At 43.7% G+C, this 11,868-nt stretch overlaps 1 protein-coding gene across 1 annotated transcript; it reads right to left on the bottom strand.

Annotated features, from left to right (window-relative positions):
- Positions 1-1,079: 1,079 nt before the first annotated feature.
- Positions 1,080-10,778, bottom strand: pgk1 (phosphoglycerate kinase 1). Its single transcript, XM_004076770.5, has 11 exons — positions 10,515-10,778; positions 7,447-7,497; positions 7,220-7,375; positions 6,995-7,139; positions 6,226-6,329; positions 5,364-5,483; positions 3,018-3,132; positions 2,393-2,572; positions 2,130-2,307; positions 1,636-1,734; positions 1,080-1,558 (listed from the first exon to the last, which is right to left on the bottom strand). Exons 1-11 carry the CDS (start codon positions 10,577-10,579, stop codon positions 1,518-1,520), a joined length of 1,254 nt encoding a protein of 417 aa, XP_004076818.1. The 5' UTR covers positions 10,580-10,778; the 3' UTR covers positions 1,080-1,517.
- Positions 10,779-11,868: the final 1,090 nt, after the last annotated feature.

The following is an 11,868-nucleotide window of genomic DNA, read 5'->3' as shown; positions in this document are numbered from 1 at the left end:
CCGTTACTGTGATATGTTGTTTACAGTCCATACTGTCTTCATCAGCTGTTGGGACCCGTCTCACGTTTGACAAACATCTTTTTACTCAAAGATTTCAGTCATTTTCTGTGGACTAATAAGACAATTGATGGATATTCTGGAAGGTGTACATTTTCATCTAAGGTCTGTTCTAACAGTGTTTTAAAAATAGAGTATCAAAGCTGGTGGTGGCAGCATCATGGTCAGGTGTTGTTTTCCAGCTATAAGCCTTGCCTAATGGATCAGAATTTTTTTTGTCAATGTGGAAAAACTCAATGCCAGTTACCAGAAGTGCCTGATGGCAATTTTTGGCCCCAATGATGCAAACGTTATTAAGTTTAGGAGGGCAATTACTTTACAGTAAGTATTGGTTGTCTGAATCTGGACCTTAATATGAGTGAAATTCTGTTATTTGACTTAAAATAAAATGTTAGACAGAAAACTGTTATTTCATAAAACAAAATACAAAAAAATAAAGGGGAAATACTTTATCATTGCTTTAATGTTTGTTTCTGTTACAATCTGGACCTAAATCTGGGATTCTGATTGAATTCAAATGTTTGACAGAAAAACCGCCATTATTTTAAATTATACAAAGAACAGATTAAAAGGGGGCAATTACTTTCACAATAAGACTAGACAGGAGCGTCTTTAGGATTTCTAACCTTAAAATTTTTAACTTATTGGTCCATCAATCCTGTTTATCGATGTTTGAATCAGGTTACAGGAGTCGCTTTGTCCGTCGCAGCCATGGCAGGGCGGAGGCTGGGTTCACCGGTGCATTGTGGGACATCATGCAGAGACACATTCACACCAAAGGAACAATTGTTTGTGGGCTTTGGAAGGGAAGACGTGCGTGCAGATAGAACCTCGCTCACAAAGGACCGTGCCAGGATTCAAACCAGAAACCTTCTCACTGTGCTGTTGCTTCAGACATTGAAGTTCCACTTCCATCAGGACATGTAAAGAAGCTACAGGGGGCTTCTCACCCCTCTGCCTCCACCCCTTTTGACAGCTCAGCCGCAGACGATCTGCAGTTTCAGTCAGGAAAAGTCACTCGCTTTGACACAGACGCTTTTATTGGAACGGATCATCTCCGTCAGAAAAAGACAGACGACTGCAGCGAACACAGTAAATGTAACATCAAAACACACTTTCACAACCTCTACACAGATGCACGGCGTGAAGCGGCTGGAGGCGCGGTGAAGATCCCTTTGCGGTCACGCACAGAAGAGCCAATGTTCAAGTTTGTCGTTGGGGCGAGAGCGGGCGGCCGCCTTCACCGCCACACGCCCTCCACTGCTGCAGCCGCTCGCTGCAGTTCACTCAGGAGACGTAAGGCGGAGCTCTCTACTTGTTAGTGACAGCAGGTCTGAGAGGAGGAGGAGGGCGCCCCTCTCTGGTACAGCTGAGGGGGGGGGGGTGGTTAGTCACTTCTGTGGGGTGTTTCAGGAATAAATGGTTGAGCAGCTACCCTCTTCTCCAGCTTGACAGCAGCTTTAGACGCTGCTGAGGGCTTCCACGCCAGGCAGGACTTTCCCTGAAACACAGACCAGGACAAAAGTCAGAGGTGTTGGACGCTTGGCGTGCTGCCTTGCTGCGGGTGCATACGCTCACCCTCCAGCAGCTCCAGACTGGCTCCGCCTCCTGTGCTGACGTGGCTGACTTTGTCTTCTGTGTTCCATTTGGCGCAGCATGTGGCGGTGTCGCCCCCACCTGGTCAGAACGTGCATGACAGACGAGTCAAAGGATGGGCGGCATTGCATGGCATGTAGCCGCTACTCGCCCTCGTTGCCCCCTTTTTACCCGCCAAATGTACTTTTTATTTCCTTTTCTTTCCTGGACATCTTGGTGCTTCAAGCTAGATTCATCAGTGAAAAAATAAATAAATGTTTTCATTTGCTGCAACAGCACCAAGGAGGCAGCGATGCTAGACCTTCAACTAAAGTCTGGAGACTCCATGAGGTTCACTGACAGACGTCAAATAATCCATTTGATTGGTTTAAATAAATTAATAAAAATTAAAAACATGAATTTAGTTTGATGATTCAAAATCAACAGCATGTGTCGTCTGCTGCTGAGAAAACCAGCCTCTTCGTCCTCTCACTCACCGATGATGGTGATGCAGCCCGCCTGGGTCACCTCCACCACTTTGTCCATCAGGTTCTTGGTTCCCTTTGCAAAGTTTTCCCACTCAAAGACACCGACCGGACCGTTCCACACGATCTGCTTGGCCCTGCCCACCGCCTCGGCGTAGGCTTTGGAGCTCTCCGGTCCACAGTCCAGACCCTGCAGAGAAAAAGCCCTCTCCGGTTTTCTCTCAGAACAAAAAAGGAGAGACGCCAAAGCATCTGCTCTCCAGTCGGGTTCTCACCATCCAGCCGGCGGGGATGCCTGCGGCGACGGTTGCGGTGCCGGTGGCGGCTTTCTCGTCAAACTTATCGGCCGTGATGAAGTCGACGGGCAGCGTAATCTTCACGCCGTTCTTCTCCGCTTTGGCCATCAGGTCTTTGACGATGGCGGCGCCCTCCTCGTCGAACAGAGACGTACCGATCTGACGGGACAGCGAACGCATCGTTTGTGTCAAAACTTCATCTTAGTAACCCTCCGAAAAGAAAAAAAGAGAGTGGACTTGAGCGTTCAGAAATCCTTTGTTTAAGCAGGAGTTAGGAACGTGAACCTGACTGAAAAAACGGAAACAAAACCATTTCACAATTCTGTTCAAACATGAAACACAAAACCCCTGCAGCTGATAAAACCCAGAAACGGAGGAAATCTGGTTTCTGACTCCGTTTAGACCCATGAAGTCAAACAGAAGAAATCACGAAGTAACACGCAGCTCTATCATAACACGAACTCTGTAGAAGTTCAGCTTAAACCCACAAAACACTGACGTCTGTTTCAGTCTGTGCTGCTGTTCTTTAGACGTTTATCTCTTTTGAGCAGAATTCCTGCAAACCAACAGGACTAAGGGTTTGGAGAAACTCCACGTTTCTCACCTCCATGTTGTTGAGGACTTTGAGGAAGGTGAAGGCCATGCCGCCGCCGATGATCATCTCATTGACCTTATCCAGCATGTTGTTGATCAGCTGGATCTTATCTTTCACCTTTGCTCTGAAACCAGAAAAAACCATAAAAACTAAACAAAATCACAGGTTTCATGACAAAAAAACAACATTAGCTTAGAGGGGATTTTATTTCAAACATTTCACTTTATATTAACGACAAAAGATGATCAAAATAGTTAAAGTTCCTCTCTAAATATGTGATCCTGATGTTCTAAACCAACAAATCCTCTAAACTCAAAATTCAATCTTCTGTCAAGTATGGAGGTCAGAGAAAAGCAGTGCAGAGAGGACAGCTGCATTTAGAGACAGATGGGGGCGCTCTTCCACGCAGACAACACTTTACAGATACGTCATGCATGTTCATCATCATATGTGCCCTATAAACTGAGAATCCACCCGTGAGCCTGACGGTGCATCTGTGTAAAGAAACCATAGACTGTAAAAACAACGGACGAGTCGCCAAATCCCTCACCACCGCTTCCCAACACGGGCAGCGCCATGATGAAACCAGTTGACAGTGATTGGTCCGAGTCGCTCAGAGTCATCGTATCCATGGCAACTACTGTTGCCTCTTTCCACGCCTTTACCTCTTTAACGCTGAGATTCCATTCACTACGAATCTACGCAAATTGGATTTTTGATGATAAATTCACCTGATGGAAACATGTCGATTTAGGAAAAACTCACATTTAAGAAAATAAAGGGCGCTTGGAGAACGTGAGGTTTTTTTTTTTTAGGTGTATCGAAATGGACATAATTCATAAAGAAACGAAAACACTTTTTTCAAATTAAATGAGTCACATGACCAACAACCGGTTTAGCTCGTGCTGGTTTGCGGCGCCCTCCGTCTGTGAAACCAGGGTTCGAATCCGGGCTGCTCCCTGTTCCCTTCTCTACCTCTGTGCCGGTCCCGAGCCCGGCTGCCTTGAGAAGGTTGCGTCAGGAAGGGCATCCGGCGTAAAACATTGCCAAGTTTACCATGCGACTTGTTCGCTGTGGCGACCCCTGATGGGAGAAGCCGAAAGAGGAAGAAGACATGACCAACAACTCTGCACAGGTAAAAAGTTTGTATCTTTTTTCTTAACCCGCTGGGGAGACGCAGCCCGACTCTGCTACTGCTAGGCGAAGGAGCCCATTTGCTCGCCATGCCAGCACCCGGGCGACTTGCTGGCTGCAGACAGAGCACCGCTTCTGGATGGAAAGGCAGCCAGCTTGACTCTCCTAAATCGAATGATATTTTTTCTTATTTACGTCAAGACAATCATAAAAATATCCTCTAGTTTGATTCTTGTTTTTATTTTTTCCCCTCTTGAACCAACAGGGGTCACAGAGACACAGAAATAGCAGCGGAAAGGTGTTTTGGCAGCGGGAGACTGAATGATCTTATGAACCCGATGCTTTTGTAGTACTTTTGAAAATAAATCATCCTCCGTTCCGTGTCTTCCATACATTGTAATGGGATAAACATGGATCTGCTGTAAATCAAAGTATTGTTCACATCCGTGTTTTTGAATGACTTCTCGCCTGAGTGGGTTTGTGTTTATTCACATACTCATGATTTAACGGAAACAGTGTAATTGCAAATTGTGTTTTGTCGTTTCTATAATTTCAATAAAGTTTTGCCCATTTGTGTCATGGAAACGCAGACTGCATTCATCTTTCCCTTTCTACAGTCAATAACGCAGCTGGAGAGAATTCAAACATTTGAATCTGTGAACGGTAATTTTGCATTTTTAAATCTTTTTTCTTATTTTTACAGTTTATTATTTTTACAGTTTACACCTCCGTTGAGCCCGAGAGACAAGAAACATCTCTGCAGTTTTTTTTAACTGTTTTAAAAGAATTGCAAAATAAGAAGGAGCGGGAAAACTCACTCATGCTGTCTGTACTTTCACAGACGGCATGAGTGACGTCTGCTGCCATTGGCTACCCAATATCTGTCAATCAAACGCCTCAGACGTCCGGCGTCAGTCCCACATGCTTTTACTGAGGCATCAGATTTGTCAGTTAAGAACTTAAAACAGTAAATATATATTTAAAAACAATTAGGATATAGTAATAACTCCATAGATGTCTATGGGACTTTGGCTTCTTGAAACCACTAGGTACTTCCTATTTGGGAACATGAGAAGGGAGGGGTTGAGCTGTCCATTGTTTTTACAGTCCATGAGAGAAACCAACAAATCGATGTTCACATGTTCAGACACACTAGATGACTTCCACAGCTGAAGTCATGCTGTTGCACGGGGTCACGCCTCTGACCAAAGCGGCACTCACCCCCCCAGGATGGCCAGGAAGGGCCTCTGAGGTTTCTCCAGCGCCATGGCGAAGTAGTCCAGCTCCTTCTTCATGAGGAAGCCTGCAGCCTTCTGGGGCAGGTTCACTCCCACCATGGAGCTGCAGGGAAGAAGGCCGTTCAGCGATCAGACGCTCCAGGAATCTCAGAAATCTAGTCTCAGAGGACGACGGTCGATGTCACGAGTTTGTTTGGAGTGTTTTAACCTCCGATGTCTTTTGCACTAAAGCTACAAGTTAAGCTGCTCATCAACAGGAAATACTCCATCATTAGCTGTAAGAAGAACTCAGTCAGAAGGCAACACCCCCCCCCCCCCCCCCCTGAGGATGCTGGGAAAACACTTCCTGTCTACATCCAACACAGCAGTGTTTGTGTTGGATGCAGCAAATGAAGACATCAACATGTTGACCGAACGGCTTGTTTGAGCTGGCCTTCAGTCAGGAAGGTCAGACGTGTGACCTCAGACCCTGAACCACCTTCAGAGATTTCTGAACAAAAACTGGACTTCCGAGAAGAACTTGCCTGTGAGGGAATTAATGCCTAGAGCCTCGGCTTCATTAAAATATCCTCCTGAATCCCAGTAATGCAGATTTGTCCTCTGCAGAGGACATGTCCCTAACGCTGCATACTACTGAATGAACGCCTTCAGGTTTCTACAGAGGACATTTGGGGCTTTTCAATGATACCAAATGTGGGTGGGGCTCTGGGAATTCTAGTTTTTGGTGAATTTAAAACATTTATTTCCTCTAGTAGTCAGGGGGAAAAAAACTGCCTTTAAAACATTTACTGCTTTTTTTCCTCTTTACGCTGTAATGTAAGTAAAGTGAATGTAACACGTCTCACCTGTGGGCTCTGTGCGCCGTGCCAAAGGCGTCGTTGATGTAAACGTCTCCTAGTTTGGACAGAGACGCCCGGAAAACATCGATCTGCTCCTGTGTGGCCTTGGTCTGAAAGGACACGGGTCAAAGTGTCAGCAGGTGAAACCGTCTGCAGGTGAAAGGCCCTTTCAGTTGTGTTTTCTGTAAAGTTTCTGCCTTTGTGTCCTCACACGCTGCTGTGTTTTCACCGCAGCATCGTTCAGACTGGACGGGCTCCGGCTCACGGAGCATGACTCAGCAGTTTAGCATGCTAAGAGAGGACATTGACTGCAGAGAAACTGAAGGGAGAGCAGCGCGGCGAGCCTCTCTGTCGTCATGCAGCACGGACTGTGGATCTGGTTTCAGCTGCACTTTAAAGGCGGAGGTCGCCATGAACCAGAGGTCGGGAGAGTTCACGCCTCCACAAATGTCACACATTCATTAAATGAAGTGGGCGATACGCTGAAGAAACCAGCCGGCATGCAGGCGGACACGGCCTCTCAGGACGAGAAAAGCCCGTTGACCTTCAGAGCAAATGTCAGCAGGTCACGGCGGAGCGGCTGCTCTGCAGCACCAACCACCTTCTGAGGAGTCTGCGCTACATGTTGGTTAAAGAAATTTAACTAAACTTTTAGCAGCAAAGACATGGCGTCCTGAACTTCACGTGGAAGCTCAGCTCACAGCACAGATGTCGGCTTTGAACTGCAAAAGCGTCTCCCGTAAGTGTGAAAGGAAAAGCGTCTCGGCTCAGCCACCTTGTTTCCAGCAGCGTCTTTGCCTTTTCCCTCCTCTTCAACGTGGAAGCGCAGGTTTTCCAGCAGGATGACGGATCCGGCAGCAGGGTTGGCGCAGGCAGCCTCCACGTCTGGACCGACACAGTCCTTCAGGAAGGCGACGTCTCTGCAGCGCCGAAAGAACACGTTATAACCTTCAACGGGTCCCGCTCAAAACGACGCCGACATGAAAGGAAACGAACTCGCCTTCCCAGCAGGCTCTTCAGCTCAGCTGCTACCGGCTCCAGGGAGTATTTCTCTGGCATGGCGTTTCCATCGGGACGGCCCAGGTGGCTCATCAGCACCACACTCTTGGCGCCGTGGTCCAGACAGTGTTGGATGCTGGGAACTGCCGCCTTGATCCTGATAAATGACAACTTCTCTTAACATCTAAAGTCATGAAACGGCTTCAATTCCGGCTGGAGGAGGTTTACCTCTGGTTGTTTGTTATCTGTCTGCCCTTCATGGGAACGTTGAAGTCAACTCTGGAAGAACAAAGAAAGCACAAGGCCTGATGGAACACGCAAAGCATCATGGGAGGATTGCAATTCAATGATCTCATTCAGCCTCATGTTTGGTCTGAAACTTGTGACGAAAGTGTAAACTGCAGAGTTTGACTGAACATTTACACTTTTTTTACACAGATTTTTTTTGCCTTCCTCTAACTTTCTTTCAAAAAAATTTTAAAAACTAAAAATTACAGAATTTACTGAACAAAAACTGATTTATTTTAGCTTCTCCTTTGGAAGTTGGTCTGAACACAAAGTGCAACAAGCTATAAAAATGTTTGCAAAAGCAGCTCTTCTGGGGAAAAAGCTTCACTTTGCTAGTTTCCATTTTATCGTCCGTGCAGAGCGAGGAACGGGCTGATCTCTCTCCGAACAACGGAAGCCGAAGAGCGCAGAATGCTGGGAAAATAAAATCCAATTTTCCCTCAAATAAATCCTCTTAAAAATAAATAAATAAATCACAAAATTCAAATGTATCGCTAAAATCGGTTTCTCGGACAGCCCCATCACATCAACAGACAAGTTCATAATTCCATTTCTTTTTTGAGTTTTTCCATCGTTTGACAAATTATTTCAGTTTTTTTTTTTCATTTAAATTGACAAAAGAAATGAGTTCATACAGAAAAAAACAAACGGAAATAACTATTATTGCTTGAAATGGTAGAATAAATGGATTTAAACAAAATCAATTTATGGATTTAATGAATTTATTATTCTAAGTATTTAAATAATAAATAAAACGCAGACATAGTGAAATAAATCAGCATTTTAAAAAAGATCTGAGGGAATTCTAATTTCTCTTTAGGAATAAACTAAGTTTTTCTTTTTTTATTGAAATAAGAACCAAAGACTATCATAAAACCCGGCTGAAGCAGCTCTAAGGTGTCTGTCTGTCAGAACGCTGCTTCCTTTCTCCAACAGTCGGTTACATAACTACCCCGCCCTCCATTGATGGATCCAACCAGACACTCGATCTGAACCCTGCAGCTGCTTCTATTATCACAGCAATCCACAGTCTTATCCTGAAAGCTCCATGTCAGCAGTTCAGCCGCTGCTGTGGATTTTCCACACCAAAAGTTTTACACCTGTTGATAAATCGGAGGAATCTGGGATTAGGAGAACTCGAAAAGGACGACAGTAAACTGATGATAAAAGGCAGAAGGTTACAAAAACCACCTTTAAGCTGATGCTAAAAGCTCTGGAGCTGCCCTGAAATGAGTGGATGAAGCAAACACTTATCAGTAAAAAAAACAACAATAACTTCAATCTTTTTTTTCTTTTGTGCTTCAAATTAACACAAATCCTAAAGAAAATCCTGATATGTGTGTCAATGAATGATGAATGTGGAAACAGCACTGCAAAGAGGAAATCGCTTCTTGCAGTAGAAATCATTCTGTCGTAACTTCCCGCTGTCCCGCACTCGCGGTCCATGAACGTGAAACGCCGGGCAGGCTCGGGCAGGCACTGCGTGAAACATGCCAGAATCAGTGCAGATTATTTCTGCGTCACGTCGGCTGAAGTTCGACCTTTAACACCAGCGTTGCAGGCGGAGGGCGACCCTTGCTCTGTGCTGCCTGCTGTTGCATCACCTCCTGGCCTCCTGACATTTCCAAACAGGGTGACACCTTCAAGCTCTTTCACTCTGTGGAGTGAAGGTTGGTCTGCAGAAGACCTCATGAGAAACCCAGAGAATAAATCTCAATCTGAGCTTCAGCATCAGTAAACTGCTGTAACTCAAACGCAGAATGTTGATTTTGGAAATAAACCTGCATGAGCTGCCTTTAACTTAAAGCAAATAAAAACCAGCTTAAAGAGAAGAAGATTTTTTCCTTCCTGACTTAAGATCTTCTCTTAAAGAAAATAACATCAAGCACTGAATCATAACTTCTGATGAAAGTGGTAAAGATAGGAGTGAAAGGATTTGAGCTGACAATAAAACTAACAATTGTCTGAACAATACGATTACAAAACAATAATAAGAAACACAAATTAGGTTTAACAGAATAAAAATCTAATTTGCAATCATTTGATAGTTTATATCTAAAGCTGCTCTTCAGGAATAACAACTTTACATACTTTTATTTTGACATCAAAACCAAACATTTTAAAGAGAAAACTATAATTCAACAATTGTTTGCTAATTTCAGTGTTCTCCACACAGCTTGATGAGTCACAACCCAATTTAAAATTAAAAGAAATTAAATACAATAAAATAAATGCCAGACAAACACCACAGTATACATTTCAAACATAAACACCCTTAACATTGTAACTTTATGTAAAGCAAAGTTTAAAATTTTGTCAAAAGCTGGAGGAAAAAGTTTTAATTTACTTTAAAATGTTTGTTTGTAATTAAGTTATATATAATTTGAAGAGTGAAATAAGTAATTGATTTAAGCAATGACCTTAAAACTGCAAAGCAAAAACAGCCCTTAACAGTTTTGACTGTTTATTTTGTAAACCACTTTAGTTACTTTATTTTTGTTGCCAAAGTGCTTTATAAATAAAGTTTGAATTGTTGCCAAAGTGCTTTATAAATAAAGTTTGATTTTATATAATACCCTGACTGCATTTAGCACATTTACAGACATATGGACACATGTATTGGTTAATTATTATTGCTATCTAGTGGAGTGTCTTCGTAATAGAAGTGAGTTGAGTGTTTTTGGACAAACGGGTCAGATTCGTGTATTTTAAAGGCCTCAGGCTCAGCTGCGTGTGGGATGCTGGCTCTGTTCATCCATGCAGCATCTCCGCACAGGCACGTATCACCGAAAAACGTGATCGGCAACAACTTCACTTCCTGTCTCCCCTAAATGAATGAACGAAATGACTCTAAAACCGGAAAGCATCTCCCCTGAGTCTCACCGTGAAGCTGCGTGTTCGTTAAAAAGAGTTTAGCCACACTCGGTTAAATTCCGGGGGTGTGTGTAGACTTAGCTAACAGAAAATATTTACAATTCCCTCATTTTTGCCCGGAGCTGTACGCTTACCTCATGACGACCCGCTTCCCGTTGACGTCCACCTTATCCAAGGTGAGTTTGTTAGACAGAGACATTTTGCTTAGTTTCTGAGGTTCTTCCGTTCCTGAATGAGACCACCCCGCCTGATGGACAGCTAGCTACCGAATGACAGCGGTGACCTTAGCTCAGCAGACTGAGAGCGTCAGGGCGGGGCCAAACCCTTCCTCCTCTGATGATTGGCTGATCCGGAACGAAAGCGTGAGATCTGATTGGACAGTGACGCTGCTTATCTTCTTGGCGTAACAACGCTGCCCTGCTATTTTTAGTGTTTTATTCGGTTTTTCTTTCCCAGTTTTAAATATATATATATGCATATTAATTATATTTTTGTTCTTAATAGTTAAGAATGTCAAAAGTTTAAAACAATGGTGACTTGTATTTAGAACGGTTATGTTCTTATATTGTTATATATTTTTAAAATGTATTCTGCGATTTTTCTTTAAAAAAACAACTAAAACTAAATTTTACATAGTTATAAGAATTTCAAAATAAAACTGCTTTTTTTCAGAAACACTACCATTTCCTTAGTAGGCATCATATTTCCTAGCCTTTCAAAAGTATTGATCTATTAAGGCCATTCACTCATTCATTCATCTTCTTCTGTTATGTCCCTTTGAGGTCACAAGGCTGCTGGAGCCTATCCCAGCCACTTGTGGGTGAAGGCAGGGGACACCCTGGACGAGTTGCCTGTCTGTCGCAGAGCCACATATCACACATCCATTCATTCTCACACCTATGGACAATTTAGAGTTGCCAATTGGCCTATGAAGCATGGTTTTTGGAGGAAGGTGGAGACCCTTGAGAGAACCCATGCATGCATGGGGGAGAACATACAAACTCCACAAAGAAAGCTCCCCCCATTAATGTTCTGTTTCGAGTCCCCCAGCCAGGACTTGAACCGGGGGTCTTCTTGCTGAGAGGCAAGAGCGCTAACCACTGTTCCACCCTATGGAGGGCATTTTTAAAACTACAATGATTATAGAGATGCAGCAAACCTCACACGTCCCCATCCACTGTTGTCAACCAAGCAGGAAAAGGAAATAGGGAAGGGAGAAGGGACTTCAACCACACAATAATAAATGCCCACTTCTCTGTGAATTTAATTGATGTTGTGAGGCAGCAGTGCTTCAGAGTCTAATTGTTAGGCATCTTGGGATCAAACTACATGCTTTAAAATTGACGCTAAACTGTTCTTTCAAAACAAAACTGGCCCTGGAACCGTCAACTTTTCACAAACATTGTTGAACAAAAATTAGAGTGTCTTTTGTACAAACAAAAAACTAAACCTTTGACGTACAAATTGGAATAAGCCTAAAAAAAGGCC

Source organism: Oryzias latipes, chromosome 14, assembly GCF_053564925.1.
Source record: "Oryzias latipes strain Hd-rR chromosome 14, Olatipes_Hd-rR_3.1".
Classification (NCBI taxonomy): Eukaryota; Metazoa; Chordata; class Actinopteri; order Beloniformes; family Adrianichthyidae; genus Oryzias; species Oryzias latipes.
This window is presented reverse-complemented; position numbering and strand designations above follow the sequence as displayed.

Coding starts and splice junctions, on each gene's coding strand:
- pgk1 (XM_004076770.5), bottom strand. CDS start 10,579: ATGTCTCTGTCTAACAAACTCACCTTGGATAAGGTGGACGTCAACGGG. Junction 5,484..6,225: donor ACGGCGCACAGAGCCCACAG/GTGAGACGTGTT, acceptor TCTTCCCTGCAG/CTCCATGGTGGGAGTGAACC. Junction 3,133..5,363: donor TTCCTGGCCATCCTGGGGGG/GTGAGTGCCGCT, acceptor TTCTGGTTTCAG/AGCAAAGGTGAAAGATAAGA.